This window comes from Trachinotus anak, unplaced genomic scaffold, assembly GCF_046630095.1.
Source record: "Trachinotus anak isolate AG129_WGS33_773 ecotype Australia unplaced genomic scaffold, CSIRO_AGI_Tana_v1 ptg000013l, whole genome shotgun sequence".
Lineage (NCBI taxonomy): Eukaryota > Metazoa > Chordata > Actinopteri > Carangiformes > Carangidae > Trachinotus > Trachinotus anak.
In genome coordinates, this window is record NW_027273864.1 from 4,063,169 (window position 1) to 4,083,596 (window position 20,428).

At 39.9% G+C, this 20,428-nt stretch overlaps 1 protein-coding gene across 2 annotated transcripts; it reads left to right on the plus strand.

Moving 5' to 3' along the window:
• The first annotated feature begins 2,714 nt into the window (after window positions 1-2,714).
• On the plus strand, window positions 2,715-20,381 carry elk4 (ETS transcription factor ELK4). Of its 2 annotated transcripts, XM_071493930.1 has the most exons (7): window positions 2,715-3,135; window positions 7,890-8,182; window positions 9,655-9,869; window positions 11,103-11,867; window positions 13,198-13,437; window positions 16,585-16,704; window positions 16,805-20,381. In XM_071493930.1, exons 2-7 carry the CDS (start codon window positions 8,053-8,055, stop codon window positions 16,901-16,903), a joined length of 1,569 nt encoding a protein of 522 aa, XP_071350031.1. In that variant the 5' UTR covers window positions 2,715-3,135; window positions 7,890-8,052; the 3' UTR covers window positions 16,904-20,381. The 2 variants fall into 2 exon arrangements, with proteins under 2 accessions (XP_071350031.1, XP_071350032.1); XM_071493931.1 differs by lacking the exon at window positions 7,890-8,182 and having other exon boundaries at window positions 2,721-3,135.
• The last annotated feature ends 47 nt before the right edge of the window (window positions 20,382-20,428 follow it).

A 20,428-nucleotide genomic window follows, 5' to 3' on the forward strand; every position in this document is an offset into this window, starting at 1 on the left:
CATTATCGATAAATCTGAGGACTATTTTTCCGATTAATCAATCAAGTATTTTTCTCTATAAAATGTCAGGAAAAAATGCCCAATTTCCCTCAGACCAAGGTGACATCCCAGATGCCTTTTGTTCAACAAACAGTCTGAGTCACAAAAAGATGTTCAGTTTATTATGTGTGACAAAGAAAAACCTCAAATAAAGTTAAAACCAAAAAAATATTTGATAAACAAAAGAGTTTTAAGAATTAATAATCTAATCACTGCAGCGCTGGCCTCGCTAATGCGTAAATAGTTAACTGTTTGCTAACATGTCAGTCATAACAATTTCAGAAGCTGAAATGTCAGTGTTGTGTTTACAGAGTCTTTGGCTGCCCATACGTACCCAAAAACACTTTTTTCATAACATTTAATTTCTTGTCAAGTTAAAAAATGGTCTAAAAACAAATGAAGGCCTCGAAATCATTACAACTGGAATCGAAATTATACTAAGAAAAATTACAGTGGCTTTCTACACAAACCTTAGATTCCTATTGATGAACTAGAACACGTTACATTCTTAGATGCTTAGAGCAGTGAAGTGCTGTCTTCCAACAAAAGCAATCTATGCAAAATATGAACTTGTGATGAACCTGGAGAAAATGTTCATCAATAGTAGATTTCTGCCTCTGCTGTGATGAGTCACTCAACCAGCAAGTCAATCCAGCAGCACCACTCTATAAAAAATCACCCTCAAGTCTCTCACTGCATCACATTAAGAGCTGAACAGTCCTAATGTTTTTTGGCTGAAAGTCAGAATCATATTAGGATTAGTGCTGTGTTCCGACTCGATTGCCATCAAGCACAGCCATAAATGTTTGCAGCCACTTAGAGTTCTGTTTGCATATAGTGAGGTGGTGGAATGTACAGCATCCTCACAGAATTAACACATATTGAATTCAAATACAAATTATTTTTTAAAATTTTTTTTATTTAACCTGTCAATAAAGGAAGCTGAGTCCAGATGTATGTTTGCTCTGTGTTCAGGGCCAGACAATAACAAATTAATGTGTACAACACGTTAAACTAAAATTTGCTGAGAGTTGGTTGATGGTTGTGTGGCATTGCTGTGGTATGCTGCCACTTGGTGGTAAATCTGAAAACACACATACAGTTTCAACTGTAGAGAAGATAAATAAGAGTCTGCCTTAGCAGGAAAACACTACAATTGTGTTTAAACTGTTCTACAATTTTTATTTGTACTTGTATTGTGTATTTTACTATTTCCAAGGACTGCTATGCTTAATTCAAAATTAAGAGGAAAATGAGAAAACAACAACCAAAAAAAAGATAATTGGTTAATTTGCCTTAAGTTTTCATTTAATTTATATAGCACCTTTCATTAAACAGCAAACTCAATGTGTGTGAGATGAAAATGCATGTGCAAACACGCAGTCACTCAAGGACAGGAAAGAAAAAACATCCCCCAAACAGACACACACAGTAACTAATCTCAGACCTTGGGTCACCGGGCAGTTTCATCCACAGAGTCAAGACCATAGTAACTAAAAGCAGCCTCATCACATGTGGATCTCGTTCAGTACACTAATGTCAGCACAGTTAAAAAAGAAACTCGATGACCTGAGAGATGTGAGCGCTTACAGTGAGGGGGTCAGACATGCAATGAGGGGCAAAAGTGCTTTAAAGATTAAACCTTAAATTTAGAGCTTGATTGTATGATATCAGGAGGCAATGAAATATTTATGAACTGATATAATATGTTTGGCAATGTGTCTGTAAGAGGGGACAGCTTTACAATAGTCCAGTTTAGATGTATTGATTAAAGCAGTTTCTCAGAGTCTCATCTTGTGATATAAATGCTTTATTTTTTGTTTTAGAGTTTTTAGTAATAACAAACGGTGTTATGTCCTCTGCTATAACCCAATTCTATGAAATGCTTTGCATCTAATTTTAAAACATGAGATGTGTGTGTGATAGCCCTGTGAAACTGGTGACACTGCTTTTAGCCCAATTCATGCTGGGATGGGCTAAAAATCATAAATAGAGTGGTGAGGCTGAAAGACACGCAGTGTGGGTATATGCTGCTCAGGCATTAAGCTGCTCTCAGGTGCCTACAAGACTTTCCCACAGTAACTCTTTAAAACGTAAATAAATTGAGACGCTCTCTCCAAATAATTTGATAGTGTGTGCACATCTTTTATGAACTGAAGTAACTTATGAATTCTGTGAAATGTTTTTGCTAATAAACTGTGCTTTCAGTCCAAAACTTTTGCTAAATATGTTTTAATTATAAAATGTTAAAATCATTGTTTTGTTTTCTCATCACATTTTAACTGGACGCTCAAATTTGTGGCCACAGAACCTGGAGCAGCACAGTGTAACCAGTATAAGCCAATACTAGAGACATAAACAGTTAGTCGTGTAAGTCAGAGACATCACTTGTGTGTCTGTATCTGGAGGGATTTGGAAGCCGTGAGGTGGAGTAAGAACAACTTCATAAACACAACATCCAAAGAAGCAGAAGAGGAAGTGACCTCAGCGTGAGTTTAATGAGACATTTGCGCTATCGGGACCATCGGAATTTTGAATGTATTACGCAACCGACCAAACAAGTTGGGACTTTCTCTTACAGTAGGTTATTAGATCTAACGTTTAAGGTTTAAGAACATTGAGACCGCATCAACGAGTCAAACGATTGCGACTAAGTATACTGCTGAACTTCTAGTTTTATGCGAAGATCTTAATTTTAATATCGTTATGATTAATATGGTAAAATGCACAACTGACGACACTTTCATATTGCATCTCAAAGCAACTATTTACTGCATAGTTTTACATTAAAAACAACAGCTACCAACTCACAAAAACCGTGTGTGTACCTGAGCAAGCCCACTTGGAGGGGCGCGACAGTTGTCGAGTGTGAGAATTACGAGGAACAGTGAACGCAACATTATTTCCTGTTCAAAGGATATATCGTCACTCCAAGCCAAAGGCAGTTTAATGTATTCTGTGTTCAGGTATTTGCTTGGCACTCTATTTGAAACTTGTTTCCAGATCCATGGCAGTATAGAAAGCTTTCCAGCAATGTTTTGGGAATATTTGGACGCGGCTCGACGACTTGGAAATTCAGCGGGCTCTACGAGCGAGGTAATGTTAGCAAACAAGCTAATGTGAAGCTAGCTAACAGCTAACTTACAGTTAGCTGACAAACGTTAAAGCCTTGATTTGTTTGTCTCCTCGACTGTTCACACACATGCAAATCACGACCGCGATATTTGGGTTCCAACTTGCGACTTTAAATAGTGGGCAAATAACTAACAGCCGGTGTTGACAGTGAGGAAAGTAACATTATCCATCAACAAGTGGTCTTTTATTTTGCCCTGTGTGGGTGCCTGGCTAACTGATAGTATAAACCAGTCACACCAGCCCGGGCGTTCATAGCGCATGAATAACCTGTGTCCTATGACTGATGTGTCCCAGCTGACGTTATCTCACTGCTCCGTAGATAACGTTTGCGGCTAATGTCAAACGTTGCATAACGTTCATCGGTAATCTTTTTCCCTGGCAGCAGATTTGACACTGTCCTACTTTATTCCCCGATATCACCAGTTTTAACATGACAGTTTGGGACAGATTGTGTGTGTGGGGGGTGTGTCTCCAACCCAGCAGGTCCGGATGAGTCAGGGCAGATTTACTCTTCCATAAGAAGCTTACTCACACAAACACACACATACACACATGTTGGCAGATACTGACAGAGAGTGCAAAAGTCACAGTCAGTCTGTAACATGGAGTGGACAGGATAGCAAAAATATGAAAATCCAGCATCGTATAATAGCAACATTAGGAATTGTGTCTGAGTGTGCATCAGTTGACTACAACATGTGTGGCTTTTATTGGCCACACCAAAAAAAACTATTTGGTAATTGGGATCTGAATTGAGGGAATATTATGCATAAAATCAGCAATTGCAGCGATTTAAAAAAATGAAGTCCAAACATTAGAAAAATGGATATAATTCCCTTGCAGAAGAGTAACCTTCCCTGACATTTGTCTGTGTGGCACTGCGAAACAACCCAATTTCCAAACATGTTGCATGTGAATGGATTATTAAGAGTGGGCTCTAAGTGTGGTCTAATAGTCTTTGAATAAAAGCATGGCCATGGATGACAGAGGGGCTGCTTTTTACATCAGCAAGACAAGTGTAGCTGCTGGGCCTTTCAGGAGCAGTAAATCTCAAATGTGTATTAACTGGACTGGAATAGAAGACACCTCACCAGAACGTCTGCCATGTGGTAGGCAGCCTTTCGTAGATGATCAGTGGTGCTGTTGGATGACTTGGGTCATAACAAGTAATCTAAACAATAGTATGCATAGTTTACATCAAAGTGCAATAAAGGGTAAAACTACCAGTACATCACGCCCTTGCCTTTGTGGGGTTATGCCAGCTGACATCCACAAAGGTTAAGGTTACCTGGTCTGACTTGGCACCTAAATCTACCTTGTTGGAAGAATAATGCAACCATAAGATCTGTCATTCACGATTATACATAAGGGCTGAATGATAAAAAATCATATAGTGATTATTTTTACAGATATGGCGACTGTTATATGTGTCACGATTATAGTGAGAATTATTTTTACATCTCACTTTAACTGAAAAAAAAAAAAAGTAAAAATGATGATGATCTCATTTTTGCTAGGGGCTTGTTCCCTTACATCTGGAGAATATGTTTTGTGGGGCAGGGCATCTCTGTAGCACCGCAATGCCACAATTATGGTATGTTGTGACACATTTTGCCTTCACCAAAAAATTGTAGCTCCTGCAAATTGGATATTGCACTTTGCCAGCTTGCAATTTAAATAATATTTCAATTAATTGTGCAGCCCTATTATAAATGTACATGTTGGTTGGGGAGGTGTAATTGTCTTGGGTGCATTCAGCTGTCATATACTCGGTGCAGTCCTTGTAAATTGATTCCCTGAGTGTGAATTTTTACAATTATAGCATAAGTCTGCAACATATCAAAATGTGAAAAAAGTGAAGCAGTCTGAATACTTTCTGAATGTACAGTTTTTACAGGCCACGCTTAAATGACTCCCATTACATTAGGTTTGAATTGCTTTTGTGGAATAGATTAAAATTTTACTTAAATCAAGGTTTTTCATAAGAAACACCATTTTTACATCTATTCTAGAACAACACGCAGATGTAAGGAGCACAGAACAACAACAGAGGCTGTCACCTTTAGGGCTGGGTATAAGACCTTTGTACTTCTTCGGTGTTAACCAAATTGTGTCTGTAAGTCTTATCAACTATCGAGTGAAGGCCATTTAATGTCTGGTCAGATTCACAGTGTGCATATTCTTACATTTTGATTTAAATAACAATACTGCTAATTTTAGACAGTATTTATTAAGTAATTATAATAATTATTTTGTAAAGCTGTTTTAGAGCTGCAACAATTAGTTTAATCAATTTACTCGTCAACAATTTTGAAATCACTCACATTTAGAAGTGAAACTGCCAAACAGTTGCCGGTTCCAACTTCTTAAAGGTGAAGGTTTTATGCCTTTGTTTATTAAACTTAATATCAAAATAAATATATCTGGGTTTTGGACTGTTGGTTGAACAAAACAAGACATTTGAAGACCTTTTGCACAGTATAAAGGGCCTTTTTCACTGTCATGTAATCATTAGATGTAGCCCTAAGCTGCTTTGTGCTTTAGAAAAAAATGAACAGTTATGGATTTGTTGTGTTACATATGTTTGGAATAATTTGTTAAAAAAAAAAGTGCAAAACTATTTTTGTATTCCGTAGTATATAGAAAAATGTTTTGGTTTTGGTGCTGAAATAGGTGTTAATGAAATGCAGGTATTATATTGGGACTGATATAGAATGAAATTTACAGTGACCTCAACATTATAAAACATCACAAGTTTGACTGACATAGATGAATATAACAAAGTTGCAAATTATACAGAAAGCAAACATTTTTTGATATACAATAGCTTTAATTCATATCAACAGGTGAAAAAGTGGACAAAATGTTATTTATACATATAATTTCTATTAAACACGCATGTATCCACAGACCTGGAACTCTTGCCAAATAGACAATAGCAATCGGAATTGTTGAGTTTTGTTTAGTAATTTTATTTTTTTAATATTTATTTTATTTTTACTTTCAAATAATTAGCTTACAGGCAAGGCTAAAGGCCTCAAGTCAGTTGCAGTGTCTGTTGCCCCTGATAGCCAGTGAAATAGACATTAGGAGCACTAGTTAGAGGGACCAAAGTAACCTGGCACTGCAAATGCAGCAAAATTGTTGTTTTGGCAAAAAGAATATGGCATTAAGGTAATGCATGTGAGATTTCAAGATAATGCCTCCTTCTACATTGCTAAACACACTGTAGAGAGGTTTTGTGAAAAGCAGGATATTGCCCTCTTTGTTCATGGCCTTCTCAACCACTAGATCTAAACACCACTTAACCTTTGTGGGAAGTAGGTTTCCTCCTCCGTGATCTCTCATAGGACTTCATGCTGTCAGGATGCAGCGACAGCAGGACAAGGAGGCTTGAGTTGTTCTGAAGACAGAGGTGTGCAGTATTTGATGGTTCTGTAATACCAGCACACATTACATACATTTATACCTACCCTGTCCTCACCTTTGTGCTCACCCTCATTGTCACTCACAGTATGAACTCTCCCATATGACATCTGTTTTTATCTGCAGGAGGTCTTTCTGTTGAGCCTGTCACTTTTCTCTGGCAACATGTAATTATGTGACTCTTCAGAAGTGCACCCACATGAGGTGACAGGCAGGAGGGATTGTAATTGATGCAGAAGTTTAGGTTGACTTATTTGAGACACTCAAGTAGGGTGCACCAGTTACCTATGCAGGTGTTAGGCCTGTTCAGATAACATGTGTTTTCACTTATTCTGTTTTATTAGAACTCCAAGTTTAATCTTGGTGTAGTAATCCGGGGAGTGTGCCAAGGTTACAAAACATCAAAACACCTGTGTGGGTGTGTGGTTGTACCACCAGTGTTCATGGCCTTTAATCTGTGCATAGGATGTCATGCTGAAAAACCTGCAAAGACTGCAGCAAAGCCCCTCAAAAACATCAAAGAAAGCACCAGATGTGTGTTTGAACAATTCAGTAAAACACAAGCAAAAGTCAGCTTTTTCCAACTTCTTTGTTCACAAGTCATGGTGCTGTCAACAGCTCACAAGTTAATAGCAATTGAAGCCATGTACACACGATATGACTTTGAAAGTTGTCATTGCTGTATTGTTTACAATGGTTGTGGTTTAGTGATCGAACGCCGATTTGTATCTGATCCTGAGCCTTTCTCTTCACTGTTGGCCAGTGGAAAATCAGGGTTAAAATCATGTAACATTAACTTGGAGTGAACAAGACTCCAAAATAGATGGTTACCTGTTGGTGAAGTGCAATGAAAGCACACGTGCAACCAGAATTCAGCATCATTTGGTTTGTGGGGTTTTCCAGCCTGGGTTTTAGACAAAGACAGACATAGTTATGTCAAATAATGGCTCTTGGTAGGCCTGAAATAAGTACATCTACACATACATTTACTCATTTCTTTTATCCAAAGCGTCTTACGAATGAGGGACATCACTAAAGCTTCAGTGCAGTAGGAAACCTTAGTGTAGGTAATAAGTACTACACATAAAGTAGTGCGCTGGAAGTGCATAGTAAGTGCTAATTAGGGTGTTTAGGAGAGGAGAAGCTCTTGGAAGAGATGTGTTTTCAGGAGATTTTTGAAGATAGACATGAACACCTCTGCTCTGATAGAATTCAGTAGCTTGTTTCATCATCGGGGAATCACAGATGAGAACAGTCTGGACTGAGATTGCCTTGTTTGTTTGTTGCAGAGATGGCAATGCCAGATGACATTCCTTGGAGGAACACAGTGGCCAAGAAGGAGCATAAGGCTGTATGACTGAGTTCAAGTTGATGGTTGCAGACCCAGAAGCCACTCTGAAGGCAGTGACTTGAATGTGATTCAGGCAGCCATAGGTAGGCCAGTGTAGATCGATGAGTAGCGGAGTGACAATCGCCGTTTGGGCTGATCCAAGACCAGATGTGCTGCTGCATTCTGAACCATCTGCAAAGGTTTCACTGTGCATGAAGAAAGGCCCGCCAGAAGAGCGTTGCAGTAGTCAAGGCGAGTAGGTCGTAATGTCCAAAAAAAAGTTCGTTTTCACATTAATACGAGCTCCAGTAATGACACTACAGTTTAAGAAAAAATGTGAGTAGGGCTGCAACTAACAATAATCGATTACTCTACCAGTTACTTCCTTGATTAACTGAAACATTATTTGGTATATAGAATGTTCGCAAATGGTTCTTAGAGCCCATGATGACAGCTTCAAATGTCTTGTTTTGTCCCGTGATCAATTAAAACCCAAAGAGATTCAGTTTACTATCACAGAAGACTCTAGACAACCATTGCCATTTTTGCTTCACTGATGACTTCATTGATTATTCAATTATCAAATTAGATGGCAACTAATTCTTTCAGCTCTAATTGTGCTTATTACTACCAGATATAGGTGCCTTATGTCAGGTTTACAACCCTTGCTTGATGTTTTGTGAACGGCCCCCCGGTTTATGAATTTACATCCTCATTCTTCACTGAGAGGTGTTTCATTTTTCATGGCCATGATGTTCTGTGGACCTTGCCAGATGTGAACAAGCTGTTTGGCCTTGAGGACTAGTCAGTGGCCACATCACAGTGCCACATTTTATAGCTTTTAACAAAAATCGGGTATTTATGATTAGGTATAATTTTCTTATTTCTGAATAATTGGCTTAAGGTTTAGAGTGTGATACAATCTGCATGTCATCATAGACCTAACCAGAATAGGGCCACACTTTACCTCTGACCAGCCTCAGTCATCAGAAAGCAGTCACACTCTCCCTGAACTGTGTGGATAGGACCACTTATTTTTCAATAAATCTTTAATACACACTCCAGCGCACCAAGGGTTAAAGAACCTGTAAATTTACCGTACACCTTGGGCATCAGAATTTCTCATGAAGGGATTGGAATGGAAGGTGTTTCACTTCATCCAGCTGTAAACTCTTGAGTTTACTCAGCGTTGTGCATGGTGGCGTTACTAACCTGGAACGTGGGAACCACATGAGGGAACAACGTTTGTAGCAGACTGTGCACCTGGTCCTGTAAAACAGCCTCTTATTTCTTGGCTGTTAAATAACCAGTTGCACCAGATTTCTGCTCATACTTACATATCCAACAGCAAAATACAAGTGAGGATGACAAAGATGAATAGTTTTCCCATCGCTCCTGTTGGGATCACATTTGTGCTGATTAGGTTAAAATATAATGTTTTTTGTAATGTATATCAGAGTATTGTTAAGACTGACATGCATACTACATGCACATACTGTGTGTTGTTGAAGTTAACAATCTCTGGTGGGCTTATGGAAGGAGGTAAATCAGAGTGGTTACAACAACTAATTCACAACATAACTGTCAGAATAAACTGAACTGAAGCATATTTCCTATAAGTTGCAGTGAAATTCCACATTGTCATGCAGTGAGCAGCAGTTCCTTGCTTCATGAGCCTGATTGTTTTTCTCCTCTCTACCCTCTTATGTTTTTTTTCCCATTAGTGAGAGACATGGACAACTCTGTCACCCTGTGGCAGTTCCTCCTCCAGCTCCTTTTGGATTCCAGTAATGAGCAGCTCATCTGCTGGACCAATGAGGAGGGGGAGTTCAAGCTGCTGCAGGCAGAGGAGGTGGCCCGGTTATGGGGGGCTCGTAAGAACAAGCCGAATATGAACTATGACAAACTCAGCAGGGCCCTCAGATACTACTACGACAAGGTAAACATACACAAACTCTTCTACTGCAGTGGTCCTAGGTGATTGAAAGTAGCTGCCTTGTGTTTGATATGGCAACTCTGTCTTTTTGTTTTAAGAATTCCTCTAATCACGACCTTTCAGTTTTTTCCTAATCTGATGTGGTTCTTTGTGGGCAGAATACAGTTGGGAAAAACATGCCCCGACTGATTGGCCACAATATGGTTCGTAGGCTACAGCACTTATTTTACTCCTGCTTTCATGTTTTCATCCACTCAAACTGAAAGTCTGAGAAAAGATGAGCTATACTCCTTGTCCTTTGAGGATCACGGAGGGCTGTAGTCAATCACAGCCGACATTGGGTGAGAGGCGGAGAATGCCCTGGAAGGGTCGCCTGTCTATCACAGGGCTGACAGATAGAGACAAAAAAAGGTTCACACTCACATTCGCACCTCGGCTGAACCAGGGTTCTTGCTGTGAGGTGACAGTGCTAACCATTGCACCACTGCGACGCCCTCAGGAGCATCTTCACATAACACAATGCTGTGTTACATCTACAGAATATCCCTGCTCTCTTTTTGAACTAGTTTTGATTACTATTACTATTAACATTACCACTGGATGAATTAACTGGAAACAGATTTGGACTCTAAAACATAACAATGAATATGAATTTGATCAGATGGTGCAGCATCCTGACATATATATATATATATATATATATATGTATGTATGTATGTATGTATGTATGTATGAGATCAGCTGTTTCATTGTCAGTCATAATTAAACAAATTACAGGATGCCTGTGTTGCATAACCACATGTTTTGAAGCAGCACCAAAGATGGTACCTACCAAAACACAACTTCATTGCATCTCAGAATGGTTGAAGTCCAGTGCTCAGTAACATGCAGAGAGAGTGCTGTCTGTCTCCCACTCTGCTTGTGGTTTGGCAGAAGCACTGCCTGACCCTGTGGGCGTTCTGGGCAGGGCTCCTCTGGTATGTTTGGCTGCAGCATTAGTGGCTGCTAGTTTGGTACAGACAGGAAAGACAGAGCTCTCCCATGCACAAGGCTTTTCTGTGGTCACTCTTCTATTTTTTGCTTCCACCACATACTACACGAGGGAAAGTTTTGTTTCTACTCACTGTGTGTTTTCTGCTTAGATGATAATGATGTCGTTTTTTTTTGTTTTTATGTATTCACCAAGACTATAATCTAACATATCTTGTTCTGCAATTGTTTTTCTGTGTCTTACAGAACATCATAAAGAAGGTAAATGGTCAGAAGTTTGTCTATCGCTTTGTGTCGTATCCTGACATCCTGAAAGGAGATGTTGCTACCCGAACAGAGAGCGGGGATGTCGGCATTCCTCCCCTAACAAGAAGGGACAGCACCCCACAGGAGGGTGAGTCTGGTGACAGAGCCAAGGTAGGAGGTAGTGCAGCAGCTCTGGGCTCAAGCACAAAGCAGTCAAGCCGTAACGACTACATCCACTCTGGCCTGTACACCTCCTTCACACTCAACTCGCTGCAAAATGGACGCCAGCTCTTCAAGTCCATCAAAATAGAGAACCCAGCAGAAAAGATGGCTGACAAGAGGGGTCTCACTGCCACAGGCCAGAGCCAGGAAGCATTGCCTCAGTCACAACAGCCAACTGCTTTGCCATCTGTCATCAAGTTTGGAAACACCCCTCCAAAGCCAACACCAGCACCGCCTCCTCAGGTTGCCATAGAGCCAACCCTGATGTCCAACCACTTAGAACCTCTGCAAGCTCCACCCACGAGGGCTGAAGACATCAGCACACACTCCTCCCTGCATCCTCAGCCCGTCTATCCATTTGAACACATCCGCCCATCAGAACCAGCGTTCAGCTTACCAGACCTGACGTCGGCCAGCCCATCTCCAAGCTTAGTGCCTGACTCCTCCCATGAGCTGGTGATTGACAGCGACATTGAGTCCAGATCATCTCAGCCTGCAGATGCACAGGCACAGGAGGTCACAGATGCTCAGCCACAGGAGAAGGTGAGTATACATACAAACACTTCTCACACAGATGCCAGTCATAGCTGAACAAATACCAAGAAAAATCATTTTTATTGGCCCTGGTAAGTTATTTTCTCTGTCAGCTTCTTTCTATAACCACTACTACTGAACAAGAGATGCTTGGCCAAAGTTAGAACAGATACATATGATGTCATGCACCAATCAGAGTTTAACATTAAGAACCTGATTACAGTTGTTGGGTGGTTTGCAAACCTTTCCAGGCTACTGCTAGGTAAATCTGATCAAAACACACCCACACATGAACAATGTATCGGATTAAACCTAATAGATAAAAACTAACTTAATGTATGGTATGTTCAATATGGACGCTGATTCAAAAACCTGCAATGCTGCTTTGCAGCACCAGTAAAAAGCTGTTAACAAAATACATTCTGAACAAGGTGAATATATTCACTTTCCTTTTGGCTCTGTGTTTGTCTCCACCAACTCCTGAGAAAAATACACTCACTGAGCACTTTATTAGGGACCCGACCTGTACACCTGCTTATTCATGCAATTATCCAATCAGCCAATCATGTGGCAGCAGTGCAGTTCATAAAATCCTGCAGATACAGGTCAGGAGCTTCAGTTTATGTACAAACATCAGAATAAGGAAACAATATGATTGCATGGTTTGATTTTTTTTTTTCTGAAACTGCTGATCTCCTGAGATTTTAATGCACATCAGTGTCTAGCGTTTTTACTCAGAATGGTGTGAAAAAAAAAAGGAGTGAGTGGCAGTTCTGTGGACTGAAACACAGTGTTGGTGAGAGAGGTCAGAGGAGAATGGACAGAGTGGTTGGAGCTGACAGAAAGGCTGCAGTAAGTCAGATAACCACTCAACTGTAGTGAGCGGAAAGGTATCTCAGAATATACAACACATCAAAACTTGAGGTGGATGGACAACAGCAGAGACCACGTCAGGTTCCACTCCTGTGAACCAAAACAGTAAAGTTGTGAGGCGTCAAACAAAACAACTCTTCAGCACTGAGGTGAAAATTCTGTGTGGGCTCATCGCAACGAGCAAACTTTTGACATCATTTGTTTAGTTGTGATTATAAATATATGTTGTTCTGCAAATAATTGACTGAAAATACAAGCACATTGGGAAATAATGGGCAATGAAATTAAACATTTAAATCCAGTTAGCTGCCTTCCTTTAATTCTGTTCTGACACCTGTGTTGAACTGTGACACTACCAGGGGATAATTATTATGTGTGAACAATATTCCAGATTAAAATCAAGATTACTATGGATTTCAATTTTTTCCCCTGATACTATGAACATGTGTGTAATCGTCTCCACCAGGTGGACAATGGCATTGGTCTGTCTGGAGATGAGATCAGTTTGGTGGACGCTGAAACCAGCTCATCCTCAGTGAGCAGCTGCACCACAGTCAGCACTCAGAGCTCAGGAAAGACACGCAAGCCACCGAAAATCCTGCAGATCAGCCCGCCAACTCTGCTGGTCACCACCTCCGACTTCTCCCCCATGAACCTCTGCAGCCCCTCACTACCTACTGCCTCTCTCACACCAGCAGTGCTACAGGTGAGAACGTGGTGTTATTTTTCATGGGTTGTGTTGTGAGTTATACCTGAGGTTGCAACACACTTGAGCAAAAACACAGCAGCAAGAAAAGTGTGTGTGTGTGTGTGTGTGTGTGTGTGTGTGTGTGTGTGTGTGTGTGTGTGTGTGTGTGTGTGTGTGTGTGTGTGTGTGTGTGTGTGTGTGTAATAAAGCAAATAATCTCATGATACCAATTTGCAAGGTAAATTGTATTCAGTAACAACAGTTCATTGTGGGATGGCAGCACTTTAAAGAAATGGCAACACACAAACATGATTGAACTTGATAAAAGATGGCAACACTAATGTCGCAGCATTTCTTTTTAGGTATATTTGGAGATAATTACGCCGGTGCCACAATACTTGCCTTTGCTCAAGACTGAACATGTTGATGATAGACTACATGATCACTGCGTCACTTACTGTTCTCAGCAATAAGTGAGGCAATCAAATGATCCTCATCCCTTTCTTGTGTGTAAACTTTTTAAAACAACAAAATGGCAGCATCTATTTCAAGAGAGCACCCACTGTAGTGCAATAACATGAATAATTTGTGAGAAACCCACAACATATCTTCAGTAGCTGACAGCATGGATTTTAGGACACCAGAAGACTTTTTAAGATGGAACAAAAAACCAAGTCTGCCCTCAGCAAAAAAGGAGGAGGGTGATGAAAATAATATAGCAAATGAAGATTGTTCTGTCAGTGCTGGAAAGTGTTGAAGCTGGGGTCAGCAGAAATCTAAAAAACACAGCTGTCCTCCTGCAGCTCTCCTCTCACAGGCACATGCACACGCTTCATACACACATGCAACACAAGCAACAGCCGGGATCTTGTGCGGTTAACAGAAAGTTAAAACTATTAGCAACATTCAACACAGCCACTCATCGCCTGCTGTCATAGTAAATGTACCTGCACAACCAACCACTATCACACAGTGAGATATTACAGGAAAATGAAAGTGAAAATGAAGTTAGCAGCCTGTTGCCTGTCCATAGGGTTCCCACAGTTATGAAATTAGAAAAACTGTTTTCCAGGCTTGGAAATGGTTTGGAATTAACTGAATGTTTTGGAAAAGTTTTGAATACACAGTTTTAGCCTATTGTTTAAAATATGTTAATAACATTTCCATAACATGTCTTAATTACAAAATACATTACTTGTATTAATTTAAAATGTAGTACTGTTGCACAGGCTGCATGAACTTCAGGTCACTTGTGTCACATGAAATACAAGTAAGCCACTTGTTGGTGGCGGGAATGTCTCACGAGTGAGTGAAGTTAGGAAGCTCTAGCAGGATACTTACCAGCAAAAATGCCAGGCAAGAGCATTTTTGATAATGTTTGGCTTTTGAACAACAAATATAAGACGTGGCTCAAGAGAAAGAACAACCTCTAAGGCCGGCGTTAATATGACGTAGAATACTGATGACTGCTGACATTGATATTTTGTTAGTTTCAGGTTGTTTTGTTAAGTAACCAAAACCCAGCGTCTCCTGAATGTCACACACACACAGAAGGGCAAAGCTCAGTGCTACTTACTGAACTTATTATTATTCTTTATTAAAGAATCTGAAATGAAAATTGATGTTACACACTGTTTGCCATGCCATTATTTACATCTCCATTTATTACTGTGGTGAAGAGATGAGGCTGGTTGATGTGTAGTAGCTGCTCTCAAGAAAAAAATCTGTTGTTTACATCACAGACTGTAACCTAATAGAAAACACACAAATAGACCAGCATCGTTACATAACTGAACAGTCAAGAATTAATGTTGCACTGCCTGTTCTAGCATTTAGTGATGGTGACCAGCAGGTGGCAGCACTGCAGCAGTAATCTGTGGTGCCCTGCTGCTGTTTGGTCTTGTTTTTGTGGCGCTTAATTGTTGCTGGTGATGCTGTTTGCAAGACCACATGACTGCATGTGTTACTGTATATTCTATTAGATCTGCTGGTTCAGACAGTGTTGTTTATATTCTGTCCCTTTGTAGAAGGTCCAATGAGGTCAGGTTTGGTCATGGGATCTACAGCCAGTCAGCTCACACAGGCATGAGGTCTGCTTTCTGGGTTCTCTCTCTTCTCTCAGTGACTGACTACAGCGGAGCCTCTCCACCGTATAGGAGGATTTAGTTTAGTTGGTCTCTTGATGGTCATAACAGATACACATGGATTTTATATGGATTTTACATGGATATTATAGTTTATAAAATACTCTTGTGTTCAGTATCTTAGAAGTCTTTAACACTTTTTTGACTCATTGGGTAAAATATTAAACTATAAGCAGTAATTTCTGATGTGTATACTAACCTGTTTTTACAGTTTCTTTCCAAAGGTAGAAGTCTGTTCTTTGTATTTACCCAAACATTGTGATAAATTGTTGGTTTTAGTATCTTTTTCATTTGGAAGCAAAATAAGTAATTTTCATTAAAGCAGCACAGACTCTAATCACCAGAATAAAAGAGCTAAAAGAAAGCTGCCAACATAACTAACAGAGGCAATAGCTGTTCTGTGAATCTATATAGTCTGTGGTCTTCACAAGCCACTTAAGGCTGCATCAGTTCCTAACAATGCCTTAGTCACTGGTGGAGGTCATAATGGACATTAATCATTCAGTACCCCATTAATTATAGAGTCAAGCTGTGCAAGTGGTAAAAAGAGAAACTCTACACTTAATGCAAACCATGGACTTGAATATCTAGGTAGCCTACTGAACTCTGATTGGCTTACTGGTTCTCCAAGTGGTTTAATGAGCTATTGATGGGTACGACACCACCAGATGTGTTTGAGTTGCTGAACAAATCACAGCTGTGGGTGGAAACTCAGAGGCCTGAAACCAGGCTCACAGGGTTGTTTACATTTCTCAAACAGCTTTGTTAAGGATCCCTCAAAATTGGTAATGAAGGAACTGATCGAAGTCCTGAGCAGGAGGCGTCACAGCTGAAGAGTGACCTCTCACTGCTCTCTGTTGAACAAACTAATGTAATAGAGACATTTCTCTGCAACAGGTTCTCTTCAGTTGTTGTCTTACATATGTGCTGGTACATTATTTCTGTCAAAATAAAATCAGCCAGGATCAGCCATGCTGTAATGAAAGTGACACAAGTCCTTCTTGTTTATCTTCCTCCTCAGACTCCCACTCTGTTGCTGACTCCCAGTCCTCTGCTGTCCAACATCCACTTCTGGAGCACGCTCAGTCCGGTTGCTCCACTCAGCCCAGCCACACGACGCCAGGGAGCCCATCTGTTCCAAGTCAGTACATAAGAGTGTATACCTTCTTTCTGCTCTTGTGTAGTATCATTTAGTCAATCTGTCCAGAACTGTCCTAACACTCCATTCTGCTCTGTTCCAGTTTCCGTCGGTCCTGACCCCCCAGTTCCAGATTCCTGTACACAGTATGGATGGGACCAACACACCAGGCCCCATTTCACCAGACCCTCAAAAGACATAGGATTAATCACCCCATCTGGACCCAGACAGTCAGACACCTTTCCCCCTCCAGCTCCATCTCCTGCTCCCACAGCCAGGACAGTAATGTGGCAGCTCAGTCATTGCCATTCCCCATAACTCTGGTGCTTTAAAGTTCGCTGCCACATAATTCACACTACAATATGCTGTGTGGAGGAAGACCTGGAGAGATGTTGGCTGTCCAGCTTTGATGGATGAGGCTAACACGTTCATAGAACATATGCCCTGAAGATACTGTTCTGCACTTACGCACAGTGATGCCGTCGTTTCATATGCACTTATGAATTCATTTTGTCTGGCTTTTTGGGATCCTCACTCACAACAATTCAAAGGAGGAAGGAATTTCCATGGCAACAGTATGTGCATGTGGATTGGACCCTCAGCAGCCACAATCTGCTTCATACTTGGACACACAGACCAATGGGATTGTGGATATCTGAATCTTTCCTTCTCCTTGTGTAACTGTGTTACTGCCAAAAAAAAAGACTTTTTCATTTTCTGACATTAGTTCCCATCCAGTTTTCTCCTCTCCTCACACTGATTGTTTTTGTTTTTTTGTTTTGTTCTGTCCTTAACTTGTACTCTTGTTTAAGGGAAGCGCTTTAACCTGACAACCATGCATGTTTAATTGCAACTCTCTTACCTTTTACCAAGCTCTCAGCCTGAACTTAAATGTCAAGCCTTGCCTCAGCTGCTCTGAAATGTTGGCGAACTACAGCCATATCCAACAGGACTCTTACCTTGGCTGTTTTATCGTGATGTGGCCATAATCCGAGCTGATCCTTGAATGACGCCTCTATGTAAACTGTTGTAATGTGTGTGTAAATATATACAGTAGAATAGCCCTGAAAGCCAGTGTGGCCTGGTCTGCCTCCCGCCTGTAAGCTTTCAGGTGGGAGTGAAAGAAAGTGAAGCCATAACTGTTTGAGTCTCTGCAAGCTGCAACTCATATCCTGTATGTCTTACTGCTCTGATGTTGCCTTTTATAACTTAACCCTACATTGTGTTAAAGGCAGCCAGACTTCACTTCTGATGCTAGAGATATATATATTTTTTAAGTTTTCAAATTAAAGTTGTAGTGAAATGGTAAATTTTAAAGGAATAGTTTGACATTTTGGGAAATACACTTTGCTTTCTAGCCAAGAGTTAGATGAGAAGAATGATACAGCTCATGTCTGTACAGTAAATAGTAGCTGGCAATGGCAGTTGGTTAATTTAGCTTAGCACAAATGGGGAATGGGGAAACAGCTAGGCACTAGATTTTCCTGGAGTCACAAATCTGTACAAAAACTCAAGTGCAAAAATGACAAATGAGACATAACGTGATATATTAGTGAGCTTTAGCAGTCGCACTCCGTTTCCAGTCTGCATGCTAAGCTAAGCTAAAACAGCTGGTTCCAGCTGTATATTTACACTACAGAAAGAAAGTGTGTTTCTCAACATTTTTCACTATTTCTTAAAGTCCTACTGGAACTAAAACCTGACAAAATTGTTCCTCATAAGGCAAAATCACAGCATTACCTTGAAACCTCATTCACTGCCCACAGGTCAGCTCTTTGTTGTAAATGACTGGGCTTTAATGATTTATTGCTTGCAGTGTCAATGCAGTTATTTAAACCTAGACCAAACCTCCAAATCTTTGCAGCTAGACTGTTTAGTAGTCTAGCGTGGACGGTATTAACCTGGAACTTTAAGCACCTTCCTTTCCCCTGAAACCTGCTCCTCAGATTATCAGCCATGAAAGGTTTGCACCTGTTTTGTATATGACTCTGAAGCCATAAGTCTGAGACACAGACTCAAGAGGTCGATCCCACCTTTCTATGCTATTAAACATGGATATTGTACATCACACTTGTTTACACGATACTTAGATTGAAGACGCTAGTGTGTGCGTTTACCTAAGTGTCACTTTCTAACCCAGGGATGGATGACCAGCGAATTTTGTAGGGGGGAAATTAATGTTCTCTTTTACTCAACTAACAGACATTGCCCCCCCTCCCCAACCTGCAGTCCATCAGATTGATAATCGGTGCCTTACCACAGCCAAGCCCAAGTTTCTCTCCCAAAAGTGGATGGAGTTCTATCATTTAAAAGTTAGTATAGATCTAACAGTATACGACAGCGTTCCTGTTTGTCTTTATGCCATATCTTTGCATAGACCAAACCAGAGCCCCAGAAGTTTGGAGTAAAACTTCACAGGGATGTTTTGTGTGCAAGTGAACTGCAGCTCATACCGTCTGCCACAGCTTATGTACTGCAGGACCTTAAGTGTGCTGCAGTGTTCTTCAGGTTGCATTACTGTACATACAGACAGCAACATCGGTTAATATGCATAGCATATGAACAGCGTAACTAAATTAGCCCATGTCTCTTTCCAACCTGCTTATAAATGTTTGTGATAACAGATCTACTCAGAAAATATATAAATAAATAAATAAATATAAATATAAATAAATATATATATATATATATATATATATATATATATATATAAAAACCTGTTTATCATTTTTGTGTAACCTTTTATTTTCCTGTAACACCAATAGAATTTTTAAGATTAATTTCTATTTTTGTAATGGCCAGATGGTTAGATGTCTGCTATTTTGGGTTCTCTGATTTAATGTTCACTTTGTGCATGTGTTTCTTTGTTGTTTTCCTCTTGTGGAGCTGGGAGGCAGAGGCCCCATAGTGGCATTGGCTTTTTTTTTGGGAATCAAAGCCTTATGGGGAGAAATCTAAATCTATGTTTTATATGTAAAGTGTTTTGATATAGTGTTGATATTGTACATGCAGATGTTGTGATGAAACGTTTGCACTTAAAATTTGGGGGTTCCTGTAGTATTGGATTCTGTTGCTTTTCTATGACTCAGATTTCCTCTTTGATGACATGTTGTTGACGTTTGCTTACTGAGAGATGTATATTTTCCCAAAGGGAGGATACAATTATGCACTTCATATTTTATACCACAAAATAGAGATAAATCTAATCTTCTACAGTACATATCAAATAATTTACAATAATTTGTAATTAGGCACTACCACACAATATTTATTTATTTGAATTTATAGTCAAGCCCAATAGAATTGGTTACTTATATTGCATTTTTGCATTAACTTTAATAAAAAAAACAAAAACAACTATTAAATAGCTGGAAAATGACCTCAAAGCCCATTTTAAAACTTTCCTCCATCAAGTCATCTTGGACTTGTCATTCGCATATTTCTTCATCTGTATCTTCTGACGGTGTTTTTCCTTCAACTTACCTTGAAATGTAAAATATTGTTTGAAAAAGAATGACACAGTTCTTGCTTTGTTCTGTCCAGTTCTCCATTTGTTTGATGCTTTTTCAAATGTTTACAAGCTACTTGTCTTAAGTGGCGTATTGATGTATGAGAGGTGTAGAGGAAGTGTTTATAATGGAAGAGATGGGTGAGACCAATAATAAAAGATCTCTAACTAACCACATCCTCTCTATTCTTTCATTACACAGTTTCTTGTATTATTAAA